The sequence below is a fragment of the Trachemys scripta genome, chromosome 16 (genome assembly GCF_013100865.1).
Source record: "Trachemys scripta elegans isolate TJP31775 chromosome 16, CAS_Tse_1.0, whole genome shotgun sequence".
Lineage (NCBI taxonomy): Eukaryota > Metazoa > Chordata > Testudines > Emydidae > Trachemys > Trachemys scripta.
In genome coordinates this window covers 17,297,599-17,317,490 of record NC_048313.1, presented here as the reverse complement: position 1 = coordinate 17,317,490, position 19,892 = coordinate 17,297,599, and the positions used below count along the sequence as shown (strand labels likewise).

The 19,892-nt window shown below is 60.1% G+C and overlaps 1 protein-coding gene across 4 annotated transcripts in view; it reads right to left on the bottom strand.

Annotated features, from left to right (window-relative positions):
• Positions 1 to 4,968: 4,968 nt before the first annotated feature.
• OS9 (OS9 endoplasmic reticulum lectin) overlaps positions 4,969 to 19,892 on the bottom strand; it is a 20,176-nt gene continuing 5,252 nt past the window's right edge. The window contains exons 2-15 of one of the 4 annotated variants that reach the window (XM_034792510.1): positions 15,778 to 15,954; positions 14,821 to 14,884; positions 13,947 to 14,023; positions 13,469 to 13,567; positions 12,989 to 13,190; positions 12,366 to 12,515; positions 11,845 to 11,939; positions 11,308 to 11,350; positions 10,742 to 10,830; positions 10,171 to 10,404; positions 9,409 to 9,613; positions 8,600 to 8,767; positions 5,936 to 6,054; positions 4,969 to 5,195 (exon numbers count right to left, since the gene is read on the bottom strand). In XM_034792510.1, coding sequence (XP_034648401.1) covers positions 5,058 to 5,195; positions 5,936 to 6,054; positions 8,600 to 8,767; positions 9,409 to 9,613; positions 10,171 to 10,404; positions 10,742 to 10,830; positions 11,308 to 11,350; positions 11,845 to 11,939; positions 12,366 to 12,515; positions 12,989 to 13,190; positions 13,469 to 13,567; positions 13,947 to 14,023; positions 14,821 to 14,884; positions 15,778 to 15,954 — 1,860 coding nt within the window. In that variant the 3' untranslated portion in view covers positions 4,969 to 5,057. The remainder of the gene's footprint in view (positions 5,196 to 5,935; positions 6,055 to 8,599; positions 8,768 to 9,408; positions 9,614 to 10,170; positions 10,405 to 10,741; positions 10,831 to 11,307; positions 11,351 to 11,844; positions 11,940 to 12,365; positions 12,516 to 12,988; positions 13,191 to 13,468; positions 13,568 to 13,946; positions 14,024 to 14,820; positions 14,885 to 15,777; positions 15,955 to 19,892) is intronic. The other 3 variants (XM_034792511.1, XM_034792512.1, XM_034792513.1) reach the window with 3 other exon arrangements.

The window sequence follows — 19,892 nt, the reverse complement described above, 5'->3', positions numbered from 1 at the left end:
AAACTAAACTCCCAGCCCCTCCCGCTGCTCCTCTCCTTTGTTCAGTCTCCCGGGCAGAAGGTGTTAATTCTCCCCACCCCCGTTCCTGGCTCAGGTTACAGCTCAGGTAGCTTCCTTCAAGGGAAGTCCCACATCCCCACTGCAACCCCCCTGCAACATTCCCAGGTCAAATCTGCCCTGCTCCCTGCTCCGTCACACCACCCTCTAGAGGGGTCAGACTAGATTCCCCAGGGACCTACGGACAAAGGAAGGGTTTTCAGATAAACAGCTTGGTCCAGCAAAAGGCCAGGACCCCTGGAAGGACTGGGCCTACCCAGTAGGGTTGCCAACCCTCCAGGATTGGCCTGGCGTCTCCAGGAATTAAAGCTGAATCTTGAATTAAAGATGATGTCATGTGATTAAATCTCCAGGAGTACGTCCAACCAAAATTGGCAACCCTACTACCGAGGCCTCATAAGAGCGTGTGCTTGTTCTGAGCTGAAGTGGGGGGTGAACTGGAAACCTCTTGGGTGCGGGGGGTCAAAGGCCTGCTCCCCCAAAGCCCAGGCTCGGGTTCGGGTGATCTCCGGTAAGCTTGTTAGTGAGTGCATGGGTGTTTTTAAGATTGTCTCTGGAGGGTTTTTCCCAGCGGCTGGCTGGCACAGGGTGGCTGGCACAGGGTGGCAGCTAGCATGCGGGCAGTCATATTGTCGGCCAGCACAGAAGGGAGAGCAAGCAGGCCCCCTAACCCGGGGAGTCAGGGAACCGTTGAGCCTGGAGAAACCCTGCTCAGAAGGGAGCAAGGTGTGTTTCCACCTGAGATAGGTGACAGCCGGGGAGCCGGGAACCTGAGGGTGGGGGCCCTTGCTGGAGGGGACACACAGGTGCAGTTGCCCTGAGCTGCGACTGTCTCCCAGCACCGCTGGCCTAGCTCCAAACAAAAGCCATGGAGGTGTCCGGAGGATTCTCGCTCGCTAGCCCTTGGGGACAGAGATTGGGGGCGGGGGTGGCCAGCACGACCAGGCCCTGATCGGAGATGGTGGCCTGTGCCTCCCCCTCCCCCCATGCTACTGGGAAACCACCTGGGAGTGGGAGGAAGAGGCAAAGCAGAGGTGCTGATACATAAAGCAAACACTGAGCCCATCCTTGCTGGAGCAGTAACTCCACCATTACTACTGCTGTACAAACACCGGCTGGGTTTGAGCAGCAGCGGGGGGGGGGCGCAGGTCCATCCCTTTCCCAGAAGCTGGTGCCCACTGGCATTGCCCCCCTGCAGGGGGCACACGCAGCCAGCTGCATGATGGGCACCGACTGGGGCGCCGGGCTGAGCAGAGGGGCCAAGGGAAGAGAGGTTCAGAGAGGCGCTTGGGGGGCATGCAGGGACAGAGGTCGATTTTGCGGGTGTCGGGCCGAGGCTACCCGCCCAGCCACGGGCCGCTGGCGCGCTCCAAGGCCGGCACCTGTAGTAAGATACTAAGCCAAAGCTGGGCTGTGAGCCAGAGGCAGACCCCACTCACAAAAGTTGGCAAGAAGAGGGTTGCTAGAAGCAGGTGCATCTTAAAAGACAGGGGCAAAAGGACAACATGGTGGATAGATTTGTGTGAACCGACATAATCGAAGAGGGAGACAGCCCCCAATGAGTCAATACGTCAGTAGGGATGAGTAATCTGTCCTGTAACTATATAAAAGTAGGTCCCGGAGTGCGCATCTTTGGCTGGCCTAGGGGGCAGTGGAAAGTCCCGCCACTGGCTGAGCCAGTCCATTGCCGGGGGCACAAATTCATAGTACGTCTTGCAGAGTCGACGGGAAACGATCACTGTGCTTCGTTCGACAATAAACCTGGCTCGGGTTCCTTCGCACCTTACTAGAGTCTGTGAGCTTTGGGGGCTCTCTCGGGGTTTGCTGGGTCATCGATCTGCGCAGCACAGAGAGGGAACACGCACGCAGCCGACCGTTAGCATCATCGAACCAAAGCAGAGCACCACGCCGGTAGCTACTGACGACAGCACCGTTTATGCCCAAACCCGAGGCACAAAACTTTGTCCCTCAGCAGCACGTTGGGGTCAGAGGACCGTGCCAGCCTCTCCCCCCATTGAGGGTTGAGGCCCTCACATCCCCACTGCCCATCCCCTCCCATCCCAGGGGGTTAATCATTCACCGAGCAGGTGGCCAGGCCTCTGAGCACAGGAGCTACTCGGAGTGGCCCTGCCTTCTGGCTAAACAAGAGAGTATACAGAGCAAACAGGGAAGGGCTTTTCGGGGAAGAGTTCAGGGCGAGCTCAGGCCCTGCCCAGGCCTGGAACTTCCTCACCATCTGGGACATTGTTTTCCTGCTCTTCACAGATGGGCTGCCCGGTCGCCCATCCCCTTCTACGTCAGTCTGGCTGCTGGGTAAGTGCTGGGTGAGGCATACGGGCTGGAGGAAAGGTGACACTACTGAGGTCAGTGATCCACTGGTCCAAGAGGGGGATGGGGGCCAGTGGGGCACAGGGGGAGCAGCCCCCTCGCTCCCCTTGCTGGGAAGGGGCGATGACAGGCCAGAGCAGGCCTGGAGGTGGGGATGGAGGCGGGGACGGAGGCAGCCCACGAGTCAAGGATGCAGAAGGACCAGGGGGTCACCCTGTTTCCGGTCTTCAGACTAGAATGGGCCTTCTACCCATCCTGCCTGGGGCACATGCCTGGAAGAAGGGCAACAGCTGGCCAGCACCAGAGGCACCAAGTGAGGCAGAGAGCGAGGGGGTGTGGCTGCAGCTCCATCCGAGGGAGCGGTGGGGGCAGGCGGCAGGATGGGGGGGACTGCATGGAGCAGGGGTGCCATCAGCTGCCTTTGACCTCCGCATCCAAGCGCCCAAGGCAGCAGGCAGAGCCGCCGCAGAGGGCAGAGCTCGGGAGCAGGGAGGTTGGAGGAGTGGCTGGGTCCTACCCCGCGTGAGCCCCAGCAGGAGGATAGGCGCCAGGGGAGGGGAAGGATGGATTGCTCACTCCTGCCCCCCATCATTCCCCTCTGGGTGGTAGGCAGGGGATGGCCTAGCTCCCCCCAGCCCCGGCCGCTTGCAGCACCTGACCCACCTCCCTGGAGCAGAGACCTGGCTTGGCAAGCCATTCTTTTCCCCTTGGCATCACCCGGTAAAGGTGGCACTGCCACAACTCAGACAGGTGCTGCCACCTGTTGCCAGACTGTAGCATTGCGTGCACACCTGGCGAGGTGACTTCTTCGCCTGGGCAAAGCAAGGCTGGAACCCTCAGGTAACTGGCAGCCGCACCCAGCAACAAGCTGCTACTGCTTCGGATTCATTTGCCCAGAGGCCGGGGAGTTACGTTAAAGGCCCCGGGGCAGCTGGGAGATGCCAGGGAGGGCCCTGGAGCCGGAGCGTGTCTCTCACGAGACCAGGCCAGCGAGGAACACGTGGTTATCCCGGTCTTGAGCAGGCCTGTGGGAATTTCAGCCATGAGATCGGGCTGCAGCCCAGCCCGTCTTAGCTGAATGAGCTGTAAGCAGGGGGCCTGGGGGCCTCCCTGGTGTAACTGACCCCGGGTGAGGTCCAAGGGGGCGGGGACCAAACCATGATTGATTGCCAGGAGCCAGCGCCATGCAGCAGGAAACGCTCGTTTCCAGATGGCGCGAGGCCTGAGGGCCCGGGCGGAACGTGAGCCGCTCCGAGGGGCAGCTCGCGGCCCCGCCCCGCCGCAGTGAATTAGACACAGGGAGCAGACTAGTCGAGCCTGGTTTATTGATACAAATTGGATCGTGGATGGTTTTCCAACCTTTCCCTTGGGAAGCGGGGTCCCCCCACCCCCTCCAAGAGCAGGCAGGGGCTGGGGAGACCTTGCCTTCCCTCCGCGTGTGAGAGAAAGTGAATTGTCTCGTTTGGAGAGAGGGTGGATGAACTCAGAGGCAACCACAGGCAGAGAGAGGACCAGGGTGAGGCCTCGCTAACCCTCTGCTCTCCTGATCTCACCCGGGTCCTGCGCACGGCGACGCTCCCACCCCAGCAGGGAAGGGCTAGCGAACAGCAAGGGCCAGAGGGGGCTCACGTAGCCCCAAACGGCCAGGGAGTTCCAGGAAACAACATGGGCACCTGGCACCGCTGCCCCCAGCTGTGTCCTGAGCCCGGGCTGAGCAGGGCATGCTGGGTGGCGACTTATGCAAATGAACTAAGCCCCATCCCCTGCTCCAGGTTAGCACTGGCCCTGGGGAGGCGACAGGCCATGCTGCCCAGCTCCTGCCAGGTTTAGCAGTGGTGTGGGAGGAGCTAACGAGGCTCCAGGCCCCGCCCCCAGCTCCAGACCAAAACCTGCCAGCAGCTGCAGGCACCGAAGGGCATTTCTCCATGTGCCCGGCTCTCGAAACGCCAGGGCTCCAGCTCCGCCCTCCCTTTACCCAGGCACCGCAGACACGCAGGGGAGATCCCCGCGGGGGCCCAGCGTGACCTCCTGCCCAGCCTGCGGGCAGCACCCAGCAGCCTGTCGCTGCCACCTGGTCTCTCCGCTGGGCACAGCTCCCCCGGGGAGTCCAACTCTATGCAATGTGGAGGCCCCGCAGCCCCTGCTCCTGAGGGAGTGGCCAGCCGGCAGAGCCCCCATGGGTAGGGAGACACCATTATTCTCATGGGAAGGTGAGTTGGTGCATAGATGGGTCACACGGGCACAGGTTCAGCCCACGCCCACCCTTCCTCGAAGGGATCAAAGAGGATGCTCCTGCCGTCAGTTACCATGGAAATCAGCCAGTCCCTCTCCATCCTCCTAGCAGGAGACATCCCACACAGAGCCCCCTGGGCGGCTGGGGGGACAAGAGCGATAGGTGCCCCCCGCCCCCAAGTGCTGGTAGGGGCCAGGCCCCGCTGGGCATCCCCTGGAGAGAAGCCATGGCGCCTGCGTTACTAGTCAATAGGGTGACCAGATGTCCTGATTTTAAAGGGCCAGTGCCAATATTTGGGACTGCCTTATAGAGGTGTCTATTACCCCTCAGCCCCCGTCCTGGTTTTTCCCACGTGACGTCTGGTCACCCGCCTAGTTGAGTCAATGGGACATCCCGGGGACAGGGGAGGGGGTGTTGCAGGCAGTCGTCCGGCACCTGCTCAGAAATCCAACTCCTCTGAGTCGGTGCCGCCGGTCGCTGGTGTCTCCTCCTGCCGCTGCCCCCACACGAAGCGGTAGTTGTCCTCCAGCTCCTGCTGCCGCCTCCGTTCCTTGTGAGCTTCCTCCGTGCCCTGGATCTGGAGAGGCAGAGAGCAGGGGCCCATGGAGGGATTGGGTGGAGATCCCACACCAGCAGCGGGGGCGAGAGTCGGGGCAGGCCGACCTTCCCCACACCAGCAGGGAGCTCTGCTCCAGGCCCCAGTCGCCTCCCGCCCTAGCCCAGGGGAGGAGGGCACCGCCCCGTAAGGCTGGGCTCCAGGAAAAGAACCGCCGCTGCTGACAAGATCACCAGCAGGGATCATGGGCTGCTGGGGGACAGGAGTATCTGGGGTCAGGCTCCCTGGTCACACCAGCTGGAACCTGGAGCAGGGAGACTCAGCCCTTCGCCCCCCCCAGGGTAGATCGGCCATGGTGTCTGGGGGTCGAGACTTTGGGGGCACAGGGGACCTGTCTGGTCTGTATGGGGGCCCTAGCTCCTGCTCACATCCCCCCGATACAGCTGTGTAGCTGACTCATGCCCTCCTCCCCAGAGGTGGCTGCATGTCTGGGGCATCTAGCTGTTGTGAAGCAGGAAGGCTGTGTAGGTGAACAAACAGCAACGTCAGGACACCTGGGTCCCATCCCCAGCTCTGCCACCCACTCACTGGATGCCCTGTGGAAAGTCACTTCCCTTCTGTGACTCAGTTTCCCCCCTCTGACCTGCCTTGCATGGGGATTAATCCATTAGTGGCTGCAGAATGCTTGGATGGAAGAGGCAAGCCAAAGCCCCACCCGCCCCAAGCCACAAAGACCCCGCCCCCTGTAGCATTAGACTTGCTTTCACCAGGATATTGAAGAAAATGTCTTTGAGGTTCTTGGTGTCCTCGTCCGACAGCCAGTGTGTATCGTCCTCATCCCCGAAGCCCCCCGTCGTCACGATTTTGATCTCGATTTTACCTGTTGATCAAAGCGCCGTGAGCGTTAGCCCAGGTGTAGACTCAAAGTTCGAATCAACGTCTCCAGCGCTCAGGGGTGTGAAAACCCCACCCCCCTGAGCGCCATAGCTATGCCAGCCTAGCCCCCAGTGTAGAGACGGCGGGGCCAATGGGACAACGCCACAGTGCGAGGAGGGGATGGGAAACCTCCATAGTGGTGCTGCTGCAGTGCCCGGAGCGTAGAAGGGCCCTTAGCGGGTTGCCGGCGCAGGGAGAGCAGCCGAGGCCTTGGCAAAGGGCAGACCCAGGCGGCCTGATGAAATTCACGAGGGTACGGAAGGACCTGGCTAAAGCAATCTCAGAACGGAGACTGGCATTATCTTTGAGAACCGGCGGCCAGGTGAGGTCTCAGACCACTGGAAAAGGGCAAACGTAAGTGGAACTAAAGGACACTCAGCTTGACATCAATACCTGGTAAGATACTGGAAGCAAATCATTAAACAATCAGTTTAGAAGAACCGAAAGGACAAAGGGTTATAAGGAATGGCCAACACGGAGTGTCAAAAACAAGACATACCAAACCAACCGAATTTCCTTATTTGACGGGGCTGCTGGCCCAGTGGATGAGGGGAAGAAGTAGATGTGATAGATCTTGATTTTAATACGGTTTTGCCAGCAGCTGGGAATGGGTGACAGGGGATGGATCATTTCATGATTCCCTGTTCTGTTCATTCCCTCTGGAGCACCTGGCCTTGGTCGCTGTCGGCAGACAGGATACCGGGCTAGATGGACCTTTGGTCAGACCAAGTAGCGCCATTCCGACAGTCCCAGAAGACAGCCTCATAAGCAAACTAGGGAAATCTGGTCTAGATGAAATTACTAGAAAGTGGATTCGTAACGGGTAGAAAGACTGTACACAAAGAGTCGTCATCAATGGTTCACTAAGTGGGCGGGCAGATCTAGCAGGGTCCTGAGCGGTCAGTACTATTCAATATTTTCACGAATGACTTGTCTGGAGAGCATGCTTATAAAATGCGCGGCTGTCACCACGCTGGGAGGGGGTGCTAGCACTTCGGAGGGCAGGATTCGAATACAAAACGACGCTGACCAATTGAAGGACTGGTCTGAATCCAACAAGCTGAAATTCAGCACGGACATGTGCAAAGAACTTCACTCAGGAAGGGGGGGGGGGGGGGGCGTAAAAAAATCAAATGCACAGCTACCAAATGGGGACTAAGTGGCTAGGCCAGAGGTGGCCAACCTGTGGTTCCGGAGCCACATGCAGCTACTCAGAAGTTAATATGCGGCTCCTAGTATAGGCACCGATGCCGGGGCTGGAGCTACAGGCGCCAACTTTCCAATGTGCCGGGGGGAGCTCACTGCTCAACCCCTGGCTCTGCCACAGGCCCTGCCCCCTCCCCTGAGCCTGCCGTGCCCTCACTCCTCCCCGCTCCCCCCCAGAGCCTCCTGCAGGCCATGAACCAGCTGATTGGGAGGTGCGGGGAGGGAGGGGCAGGTGCTGATCAGCAGGGCTGGTGGAGGGCACTGGGAGCGGCGGGGGGGAGCTGATGGGGGGCTGCTGACGTATTACTGTGGCTCTTTGGCAATGTACATTGGTAAGTTCTGGCTCCTTCTGAGGCTCAGGTTGGCCACCCCTGGGCTAGGCGGTCGCCCTGCTGAAAAGGATCTGGGGTTTATAGCGGATCACAAGCCCAACACGAGTCAATGATGAGATGTAGCTGTAAAAAAGGATAATATTCCGGGGTGTATTAACAGGAGCATCGTATGTAATGCACCGGGGGGGGGGGGGGGACGGGGGGGGTGTTGTCCCGCTCTACGCGGCACTGGTGAGGCCTCAGCTGGAGCACCGCACCCTTCAGGATGTCACACTTGAGGGGGCACAAATTGGAGAGCGTCCAGAGGAGAGCAACAAAAACGATAGAAGGTTTCGAAAACCCGACCTGTCAGAACAGGTTTCAAAACTGGACACGTTTAGTCTTGAATTCAGAACGGCTGAGAGAGGACCGGACGACAGCCCTTAGCGTATCTGAGGGCTTATCGAGAGGACCCGTCGCGCCTTCTCCAAATCCACGGAAGGTGGGACAAGAGGCAACGGGTTTGATCTGCACCGAGGGAGATTTCGGTCAGATGTCGAACTCTAAGGGGACAGGCTCCCAAGGGAGGCTGTGGAATCCCATCCTTGGAGGGTTTTAAGACCAGGTTGGACAAAGTCCTGGTTGGGATGGTCACGGGTTTACTTGGTCCTGCCTCAGTGCCGGGGGCTGGACTCTAGATGTCCTCTCGAGGGCCCTACAATTACCAGAAGAGCCCCTCACCCCCCTGGATTTATTCAGATTCCCCCAGTAACCCCAGTCCTACTGCTCCTGCCCTTCTAGGGGCCCCAGTCCCGGCCCTGCACCACCTCAGCCCCTCTGGATGTGACTCATGAGACGACAGGAAGCGATCGCTAATGAATGGCTTAAGGCAGCCCCTTCCCCTCCACCAGTAGGGCCCGGTCCCTGCCCTCGGGAGCTCCGATCCCCAGCCTCCCCTCTGGCCAGCATTACCTTCCGCTTTCAAGCCCTCTCTCTCCAGCAGGTCCTTAACCACATTCTCAATGTGTCGCAGCTGCGGGTTCTCGCTGCCCATCTCTCTCACCCTCAGTTCCTTCTGCAGGGGGCTGCCTGGCTTTATCCTAGTGACCCTGACCTTCACCCGCCCATCCGAGTCAGCCTCTGAGACAGAAGGTTACAGAGAGGGGCTTCAGTGCCCAGGGATGGCACCGCGGGGGGCAGGCGGCTCTGTGCGCTTCGAGCGCTATGGACTAAGTTGTCCCCGTTCACGGATGTCTAAGTGCAGAGGCCAGGCTGCTGAGGGCAAACGCTGACAGTTACGGCCCCACTTTGCCAAGCCGCCTGGGTTCCCACCCCTTTGGGCATCCCCCTCCGGGATTACGCAGCCCCAAGTGGCCATCAGAAAGTGCTTCCCCAGGCCGGTGGTGCCCCCCCAGGGACCGTGTTCGGGGTGGCACTGCGAGAGAAGCAGCAATCCCAACCCCTCTGCTCCGAGCATCGGACAGGGTTCAGCCCCACTGCTGCCCCAGCCCGGACACCATCCCCAACTCTCCCATGGGAGATCTACGAGGGACAACATCCTGCTACACAGGGGGAGTGATCCCCAAGCTCAGCTCCGGAGGCTGGGGGGGGAGAAGGGAGCTCTGAGCAGCCCTGAGGCGAGGAGTTCCCCAGATGGGGCCAGGCCAGGGCCAGATTTCCAGACACTACACCTTTAAGTGCGTGCCATCGCGCCCCCTTGAAGATGACATGACAGGGCAGCCCAGGGGTGGATCTAAGCAGCCCGGGGAACCGGAGCGTACCAGCTGCTTGCTTATCCAAGTGGTTCGCGCTGCTCCTGGCTGAGTCTCCCTCGTCCTCCTCTTCCTCTTCCTCCTCCCCTTTCTCGGCCGCTTTGCCGCCATCCAGCTTGTCCATCAGCTTGTTGAGGGTGGAGGCCAGCGACTTGGAGGCGTGGTTCCGATCAAACTCGCCCTTCAGGCCCTCTGTCTCCAGCTCATCCTCCACCTGGGGGGCGGGAGCCGTTACCTCCCGAAGGGCAGGTCGGGCCACAGAGCAGCGATCTGACCCCGCCGATGCCAGCCCAAGCCCTTGCAGCCTTCCCCCAACAGCGAGGGCACCCGGCCCTCTGTTCTGGGGCACAGCGGCTAGGGAGTACCATACCGGTGTGGCTCCGTCGCCCCCTAGTGGCTAGATGCAATACTGCCTCCCAAGCAGTTAAAGGCAGAGGTTCGGGGATCAGTCCCCAGTGACCCCACCAGTGTCATGTTACAAGTAACGGTGCTAAAGGAAGGGGCAGGGAGAGGCCACTGGGAGCAGGTGCCCGCGTGACCGTGGGGCATGAACGTTTCCCGATGCCCTCAGGATGGGCAGCCGGCCCCTGGGTCCCTCTGCACTGCGGGGAAGGGGCGCTGCCCACACCCCAGCAGCCATCCCGGATCTGCGCCCGTCGGGATCCGGCCGCGCCCCAGGGAGGGCAGAGAGGAGACGGGGCTGGCAAGAGGGGACACCCTGGCGCCAGACACGGGATGGGGGGTGGGCAGGGGCCGCTCCCTCAGCCTCACCTCGTCAATGATGTTGTCGAACTGCTTCTCCATTTCCGTTTTCACCTCCTCCTTCAGCCTTGCCCGCTCCGAGCTGGGCAGCAGGATGTCCTCCAGCTCCTCCTCAAACTTCCCCAGCAGGGCGGCGTCGTCCTCATCGTCCTCCTCCTCCGGGCGCTCGCTCCCGGCAACCGGAGCCTCCTCGGGCCTCGGGGCCTCCTGGCTCTTCTCCGACTCGCTCGCCTTCTCTTTCCCCTGGGGGGAAACGAGATTTTTAGACACTCCCCACCCAACGGCCACACGGGGTCAGACCAAAGGTCCCTCTAGGGGCGGGTTCTCTGAACATATCTCAGAGCTGGCCTATGTAGTCAGGGAGGGTTGGCATCCCAGAGGGGGAAACTGAGGCACAGAGCAAGGCCCGGACCAGCTCACATTAACAGAGGGAATCAAACTCAGCGCTAGATCAGGCCCGCCCCTGAGCCAGGAATCCAGCTGTAATCATTAGCCAGGGTCAATAGATCACCTCCCATGGAGGAGGAGTGCTGTGGGCTAAGAGCACCGATGGAGAACGCCACGCCAGGCCCCCGCGTACCTTCTTGGTGTTTTCCTTCAGCGCCTCGATAAACTGGACTAGATCCCCCGGGCTCCGGATCACTTTGAAGTGGATTTTTTGCTGGAAATCTGAAAGATGCCAGAGAAACAGGAACATCTGAGGCTCTGTGCTGGAAAGAACCGTTCCCCTCCCAGCACAGGCAGATCCTGCCCCTTGCCGAGGCAGTTCTGAAGGAGAACCAGGCAGAGGACCCTCGGGATTCCACGGGGGCAGAGACTTTAACCCCCAACATCCCAGAGCGCTAGGCATTGTCTGCCAGCGAAGGTTCGTCCGGTCACTCGGAGAGCCAACACCCTGGCTCCAGCCTCCCGGCAGACATCCCCGTGTTTTAACAGGGCCATAAAACGGACCAGTGGCTTCATGACCATTGGTTTGAGCGCCACATCCGAGATCAGGATTGCAAATCACGGTAACACTCACTAGATGATCTTTGGCTTGTTATTGCCAAATTTACACCGGATGGGCTCCCCCCCAGGACACCCCACAACCCGCCCTGTGTAGTTATGGCCCAGAGAGGTTTGCCCGGGATTCTATTAGACACTCACCAGCCACGTGATCATCTGCCGGCTTCACCACCGCCTCGTCCTCCTGCAGCGGGGACGACATCGGGAGTTTAGAGGGACACGGGGGACTCCACACCCAGGGGCAGGGGGAGAAATTACTCAACCATAACTGCCCCAGCTACAGCACCGGGGAGCCGGGCTCCTGATTTACCAACCGCAAAGCCACTGCTGTTTAGCCTTGTCCTACCCAGAGAGATGCCCCCCCTGGGGTCCCGCGGGAGAAGGTCTGGCTGGGACAGAAGGGAGACAATCAACGTGCCGCTCGCACGGTGGCAGACCCGGGATCACTACAGGAGTTGGCGGGGGCTCTGCGTCGGCGGAGTGAGGGGGAGCTGCTGCCCTTCCCCCAGCCCTGAACCTTGACAGTTACCACTGACCCCATGCCCCACCCCAGGGTGAGGCCAGGAGGCGACGGCGGTTCCTGGCATGGCTGCGCCAGCTTCCTGGCTCAGACCACAGCGAGCCAGAAGAGAGACCGTGCGTGGGGGGAGGGGAGGGGGCGCCGGCCAGAGCCGTTACCTTGGTGCGGTCCGGCAGCCCACCCGCTCCGAGTGCTCTATCCCCGAAGTCGGTGTCGTCCCCTGGGCCAGGTCTGGGGGTTTCCCTGGGAGCGGCTGGCACAAAGCAAGGAGAAAACGTCACCCACACCGCTGAAGTCCTGGGAAGTGCTCGGGGCTCCGGGGCAGCCTCAGGCCCTTGAATAAGCTTCACACGTGTCTGATCCCACCCGCCTACTCCACCTGCCGGCAGCCGGGCTCAATGGGAGCAGGATCTGGCCCCAGCCCGCCCGGCTGTTTCGCTCACCCACAGCGCCCACGACGCCTCGTCAATACTCCTGGAGACGGAGGGGAAGGCTCGAGCCCCGCGGCCCCACCACGCCCAGCGAGCTGATGTCCATGGGGGTGTGAGGGGGCCCCCGCCGGGCGCACGGCCCATCGCACCAGGAGATCCCAGCAGAGAGCCCCGAGCCTGGGCAGAGGACGGGGCTCCCCACAGGGGATGACGAGCACCCAGAGCTCAGCGCGAAGAAGCTGCCATACCGTCCGCTTCCTGCTCCTCGTGGAGGGGGTGGGCTGGATCCACACCTTCCGGGCGCTGGGTGGCGGGGTTGGGATCTCGCTCGTTCCACAGCCTCGTGTCCAGGGTCTTCAGCTCCTCGGAGATCTCTTCCACCTTGCGCTTGGTGTCGACTGCATTGGCCAGCGTAGATGGGATTTCAGTCACCACAGAGGCCCTGCCCACCCCGGGGAAGGAGGGGGCAGGGCAGCCCGAGAACCCGCCCAGCACTGGGCGGGGGGGGGGAAAGAGGGGGAGGCAGCCCGAGAATCCGCTCACCCTGGGAGGGGAGGAAGGAGAGGGTGGGGCACCCCGAGAACCCGCCCACCCTGGGGGGGGAGGAAGGAGAGGGTGGGGCACCCTGAGAACCCGCCCAGCACCCCGAGAACCCGCCCACCCTGGGGGGAGGGGGAGGGGCATCCCGAGAACCCGCCCACCCTGGGGGGAGAGGAGAGGGCAGGGCAGCCCGAGAACCCGCCCTACAGACGGTTGGGATCTGCTGCGCTGGGACAAGCCCTGCCACAAGCTGCTGTTGCAGGCCCTGGGAGGGGCTCAGATTTAGACCCGAGTCCCTCCACCGCCCCCCACCCCCGTCCCAGATACTCACACACTTGGGCTTGGACGTAGTCCACGTACTGGGCCGGGCTCAGGGCCGGGTGGCAGCGGATGGCCTGGGGAGTGGCCGTGGAGGGCGGTCGCAGGAAGGGGTGGTGGCAGATGCGGGTGGTGTGGATGGTCAGGACGTAGGAGCAGGACTGCGGCTCGTCCACCCGGGCAATGTAATCCCCAGAGCCCTCTTCGCACAGGAACTGCCGCCGGGGGGAACAGGGTTAAGGTGCCCTGGGGCTCACGGAGAGTCCCGCGGGGCCTGCCGGGCACCCTGCCACGCCCATGGGGCTCGTCCGCCTCCACCCCTTCCCCACCCCCCCACGGAAGCCTCCTAGTCACTGCTGGCATTTTAAACAGCAGATAACCCAGGCCAAAGAGAGGCTGCCCTGCCCCCCTCTGTCTTCAGAGAGTCTCCCTGGCTCACCCCAACTCCAGAGAATTGACACACACACACACACACACACACCCCCCGACTTACCCTGACTTCAGCTTCCCTGGGCTGCCCGCTCAGGTCGCACTTGGAGCCGTTGCCGTACGTCTGGCTGTGGTAGCGTTTGAGCCTGTGTTGTTTCGAAGCCTAGGAAGGTGAATTTTGGATGAGGGCATTAAAGCTCCCAACTTCACTGTCCACGCTGAGCTGGGGGCTGTCTCCGGGGATCGCAAAGCCCCCCCCACACCGAGCCACTCGGCCTCCTGGGAGATTGTCGTCTCATTATACAGATGGGGAAATCGAGGCAGGGAAAATTACTTCCCGTGTCACACAGCGAGTCAGTCCCCTGCTCTGCCCAGCACTGTCAGGAGGGGAGAGTTTGCGGGGACTTAGGGGTGAAGTGCTTATCCTGTTTGCTGAGCCAGCGCTAGCCAGACCCCCAGCCGAGCCCACCTCCCTTCTCCCCAACCTAGAGCACCAGGGGTCCACACTTCAGCACGACACAGGAGGTCCAAGAAGCACCAACCTTTGCTGTCTCGTTGTCCCAGTCGAACGCCGACTGATAATACCCGAGGTACAAGATGTCTCCTTTAATCTCCGACTCTGGGAAACAAACAGCGACACAGAGCGACCCACATTAGAGTGCGCTGAACCCCTGGGGGGCCCCGGCGTGCAGAGAGCCCCCCCAGGAAGGGTGGCCAGTGGTTCCAGCACTCGCCTGGGAGTCAGGACACTGCTCTGTCCCAGACTTCCTGCGGGACCATGGGGACGACAGCGTCACCCACCGGAGACAGGGTATCAGGAGTCATGTAAATACCTCGCCCTGACGCGGTATCCTGGCCCAGATCAGGTTCGGGGAAAGGGCTGGATGCTGGCCCAGTCTTTGGGGGTAAAATCCCCTTTGCTACGGGCACCTCCCCAAGATCAAACACCAAGCGTCCCGCGCAGAGACGCTCAGCAGCTGCACTGGGTGTGTCAGTTTCCACCCAGAGGAGAACTAAGGGGGCCACCCCTCGTGCAGCTCGCGGAGGGGGTCGGCGGTGCAGTGAGCCCACAACGGTGACAGGGAGCCCCAGAGGGAGATTGGATACAGGATGCCCTGGGGGTGGGAGGGGGTCTAATGAAAGTGATCACAGCAGAGTAGCCACGGCCCCTTTGCCCTTTACGTGCCGCCATCGGCCTGGGCACAGCTGGGGCTGACACACCAGGTTCTTTCATATCCTGAGCGTTGAAACTGGGCGGCTTCCCCGGCTCCCAGCCAAACTCACTGAGCGACCTCAGGCCAGTCACCCTCCGGGATGAGCGGCTGGACACGTCCTCGGGCCTGTATAATCCGCCCACACGCGCCCCTCCCGCCGGGCCCAGCAAACAGCCAGTGGACGTGGCCAGGCGAGGCTTACCTTCGACGTGGTACTGCTGGATGTGTTTCCCGTAGCAGAACTCGTACGTCCACCAGTCCTTGGTCTGGGAACAAGGCAGCAGCAACGGGTTTAAATTCAACAAAGGCCAAGACCAACTCCGCCCCCCAAAACCTTCACCCACCCCCCAACCCTGCCATCGGCCACATCCCCAGCCGTGGAGCCCAGAGATCGCCCCAGCACTAGCTGGAGCGAACCTGTCCTCCGGTCCAGGCCTCGCTTCAGGCCGCGCCCACGAAGGACGGCAAAGCCAGCGGTGGCTCTGTCCGGCGAGCGCTTAAAGCTACATCCTGGAGATACAACCCCCCTGGGCCTTCCCTTGCTCTGCCCAGGATCGCCCGACTGCTTGCGATCTGAGGGAAGCTCTCACACCAACAGCCAGGCCCCCGGGGGAGAGCGGACGCTGGCCGTGGCTGGGCCAGTCGTGTTGCCTGCCTCAGTGTGAGGACATGTTACCGGCTTGCTGGGACCAGGTGCTCTGGACTGACAGCTCAGCAGGGAAGTGGGGAGACAGCTGTGGCACCCCCATAGAGGAACCCCTGAACTTGGGGGGAGGGATAGCTCAGTGGTTTGAGCATTGGCCTGCTAAACCCAGGGTTGCGAGTTCAATCCTTGAGGGGGCCATTTAGGGATCTGGGACAAAAATCTGTCAAGGACGGTACTTGGTCCTGCTGTGAAGGCAGGGGACTGGACTCGATGACCTTTCAAGGTCCCTTCCAGTTCTACACGTCCATGATTCTTCTACGAACATCAACCCCTCAGGACAGGGGTCAAGACGGTGGAAGCAGTTCCCGGCTGCCGTTTCTGAGAACTGCGATGGAGGGGGGCTGGGAAAGGGTGGGCAGCGAGCCATTGACCCACCTGTGGGCTCCACAACCCCTCAGCCCCCTGCACCCTTCAGTTCTGCTCCCGTCCCCCAGCGCGTGGTGGCAGGCTCACCTTTACGAGGCAGGGAGCAGCCTCCATCGGCCGCAGCAGATCTGAGATCCCCAGCCCGTGGTAACTCTGGGGCTGCTCCTCGGCGTCCTGGTGGATCCTCACGGCGGCGGAGGGCAGGCGGCACTCGTACCTCTGCTTGTACTTGGACGAGACGATCACCACGTCCTCTGGCTTGCTCTAGGAAAGCGCAGGCGGCGAAATCAGCGAAGGAGAACGGGGCCCGCGCGAACGGCAGCTCACCACGCAGGCGCTGCCGGCCCGGAGACCAAGTGCTACGGAGGGCAGGATGCCCGCAGCGGGCGATCCAGGGCTGCTAATCCTGGCGGAGGATGACCTGACGTCCTGACCATCCACCCCACCCACATCTGCCACCACCCCTTCCTGCGACCGCCCTCCACGGCCACCCCCCAGGCCATCCGCTGCCGCCCGGCCCCGTACGTGGACTACGTCCAAGCCCACGCGTGTGAGTATCTGGGATGGGTACCACCCTGGGAGCAGGGTGCTCTGCCTTTCTCTGGTTCCTGCCATACCAGGATTTCATTAACCCTCCCGCAGCGTGGGGAGCACGACCCCCATTTTGCAGAGGGGGGAATTAAGGCACAAAGAGGTGACCTGACAAAGGTCTCCGAGTCAGTGGCAGGACTGGCTGCTCTGAAATCGAACGCGGAGCGGCCGCGAGGGAGTCGGCACCAATTTCGCTATCCCGCTTTGATGAGGCGGCGTTCGTTAAACCAATGCAACTCTAGACCTGAGAAGGTCAGTTCTGGGAGTCAGTGCTGCCTAGTGGGTAGACCACTGAACTGGGACTCAAAAGACCCAGGTTCTAGTCCCAGCTCTGCCAGCCACCTGCTGGGCGACCTTGGGCACGTCACGTCCCCGCTCCGTGCCTCAGTTTCCCCATCTGTAAAACCGGGCTAGTGACACTGACCTTTGTAAGCCGTTTTGAGGTCAGCCACCGAACGGCACTAGGTAAGAGGTGGGTATTATTTCCGGCAGGACCCTCATAAGTACAGACCCAGCTTCTTTTGAAACCCGGCCCCATTCCAGTTCAGCCAACCCCTGCTCGTCAGTGCCGGGGACCACCGGCGCCAATGCACCCATTCAGAAGATGCACTGCTTGTAGCCACGGCTCTCACCTGGCTATCCCCGCAGGACACCCCAGATCTGTCTGGTACTGCGGGTTTTAGGCTGTAGCGGAGCTCGCGGGTGGATTTGTAACTTGCCCACTGCCCCCGTGCAAAGCGGCTGTCCTTGATCAGAACAGGAGAGAGTCCGGCAGGCAGCGGGGACGAGAAGGGGCTCAGAACAGCGTGCAAACAGCGGAAGTTAATATGAAAACGTGCAGTGCCCGGGTGGCGCTGGCAGGAGCATCACGCCCCAGGAGCAGCTGACACCAGGGGGTTAATTTAGCGCCTGTTTCAAGTTTCCCTGGTCATGTAAATGCAGCTCCCCCCACCTCCCCTTTAGGGAGCTCCTGGACACAGGAGGCGGGAAGTCAGGGAGATCCTTAAACCCAAACGAGAGGCGCCTCCGTTAGCCTCAGGCTTGGCCGTCTCAGGAGCAGGGGTTTTCTTGAGACTTTGGGGCGGTTTTAGCGCGGGAGGCTTTTTGGGTTATTCTGACTCTGCCCTCTCCCCCGCGCCAGCCGCCTGTTTGAACCCTTCTCGACCCGGAGCTGCTGCTCTGCTGGGTCACTGGCAGCGGAGCGGGCCTGGAAACGAGGCCTTCGAAATGAAGCAGGGTTTTTTCGACGATCGGACGTCAGGGGAGCAGCTCCACGCAGTCCCGTGCCCAGGGAGCACGCTGCGCTCATGAGCGTCAAAGGTAACCAACCCGAACGGGCTGCCTGACACCTAGAGGAAACTGACCCCCCTTGGGTATCAGCCAGAGGGGACGGGGGGGGGGGGCATTTGAGAGCAATAGCCCCTCTAACCCCAAAACTCCTGACCTCATGACACCCCCGCAAGCCTTGCTAAGGCCCCTTTTGCTCAGGGGTCAGCTCCCAGAGTAAGGGATCTGGACCAGAAACCCCACCACCACCCTCCCGCACCGTGTCTCAGGGCTGGCTAACTTGGGCAGCTTCTGGTAAGATTCTGAAGCGCTTCAAAACCCCCCACCCTCACCCCCCTGCACAAGGGCGGGGAAGCTCGGTGCCGACCCCTCCGCCAATGCATCAGTCCGAATGGCGGTGCACTAGGACCCTAGCCGCCACGGTGCCCGGCCACCCAAAGATCCGCTTCTGCTTTTAGTCAAGAGACGTTTGGTTTCCATGCAACCGCGGAAGCGTAGGAGCGACAGCTCAGCCTCAGAGAGGGAGAGAACCAAATCAAGCCACGGGAAGGGCCTGAGGTAAACAAGAGTAACGAGGAAGCGCTAGTACATGACAGGCAGGCGTCTAGGAATACACTCCCAGTCCATCTGGCCAATAATCCAGCCTGCCATGGAATCACACCCCCGTCCCCCACCTTTCAGCTGACTGTGCTCCCATGTTTCAGGGCAGGAGCTGCGCCACCTCCGGATGCGTTTACCTCTCGCGAGCACCGCCCCAAGCGAAAGAAACCTTCAGGCACCAAAACGCAGGGGCTTTATTATTTATATGCCGGTAGCTGACCTCAGCCAAGATCGCAGTCCCGTTGTGCAACACGAGGCAAACCACAGTCTCGGGGGGAGAGGTAGATACACTGGAGGGCAGGGATAGAGTCCAGAGGGACCTGGACAAATTGAAGGATTGGGCCAAAAGAAATCTGATGAGGTTCAACAAGGACAAGTGCAGAGTCCTGCACTTAGGACGGAAGAATCCTATGCATTGCTACAGATTAGGGACCAAATAGCTAGGTAGCAATTCTGCAGAAAAGGACCTGGGGATTACAGTGGATGAGAAGCTGGATATGAGTCGGCAGTGTGCCCTCATTGCCAAGAAGGCCAACGGCATATTGGGCTGTATTAGTAGGAGCATTGCCAGCAGATCGAGGGAAGTGATTATTCCCCTCTACTCGACACTGGTGAGGTGACACCTGGAGTATTGTGTCCAGTTTTGGGCTCCCCACTACAGAAGGGATGTGAACAAATTGGAGAGTCCAGCGGAGGTGTAGATAAATCTCTGATAATTTTCATATGACTTTACATTGTGCCTCTTCATATAACCTTATGGTGGGTCTACCCACGTGTGACCTCTGTTTTCATGGGACTTTGTATCAAAGCCTCATTTAGAAACTTTGCATTGCCCTTGGTAGAATATTATAGCCCCTAAGGATAGAATAAGATAGAAGAAAAATTTCTTTTTGCTAGCAGTAGAACAAGAGCTCCCCCCCCCCACTCTTAATGAATTGCCCTGTTGAATGAATGAGGTGTGGATGAGCAAGGCATGGAAGGCAGCACCTCCAGACAGCCTCAACTGTTGGAGAGGGGCTGGGAGCCAGACCCAAGGACAATAAAACGTGTCAAGTGGGCTCATTAAAGACAAGCAGACATACCGAGGGCCTCGGGGGTTAGAAGCAAGCACCTTCTTTTGGAAACACCCTCTTTGCAGCATTGGGACAACACTCAAAAGAAAGCAGCATGAAGGACCAATGGACACAGACACAGAGTTTCAATCTGGTCTAGATTTGCATAAGAGGAAAGCTGCTATAGAAGTGAGGTGTCTTGCAGAGGACCCCGGGTCTCGTCTTGTCAACATGGGAGCATCGATCCGGATCGACAGAAGCCCGGCTCCACCCCCTCCCCCATCTAACTCACCTGGCCAGTGAAGTTAAGGGGAGCAACTAATTGGTAACAACAAGACGGAGTGTGTTTGTGTGAGTGTAAGTGTAATATATTATATGCATATGATACAGTGTTAATGAATACATGTATTACTAATAAATGTGGCATTTTGTCTTATTCCCCCTGAAAAGATCCTGTGCAGTACTTTAAGTACAACAGAGGGCAACAAAAATGATCAGGGGGCTGGAGCACATGACTTATGAGGAGAGGCTGAGGGAACTGGGCTTGTTTAGTCTGCAGAAGAGAAGAATGAGGGAGGATTTGATAGCAGCCTTCAACTACCTGAAGGGGGTTCCAAAGAGGATGGAGCTCGGCTGTTCTCAGTGGTGGCAGATGACAGAACAAGAAGCAAT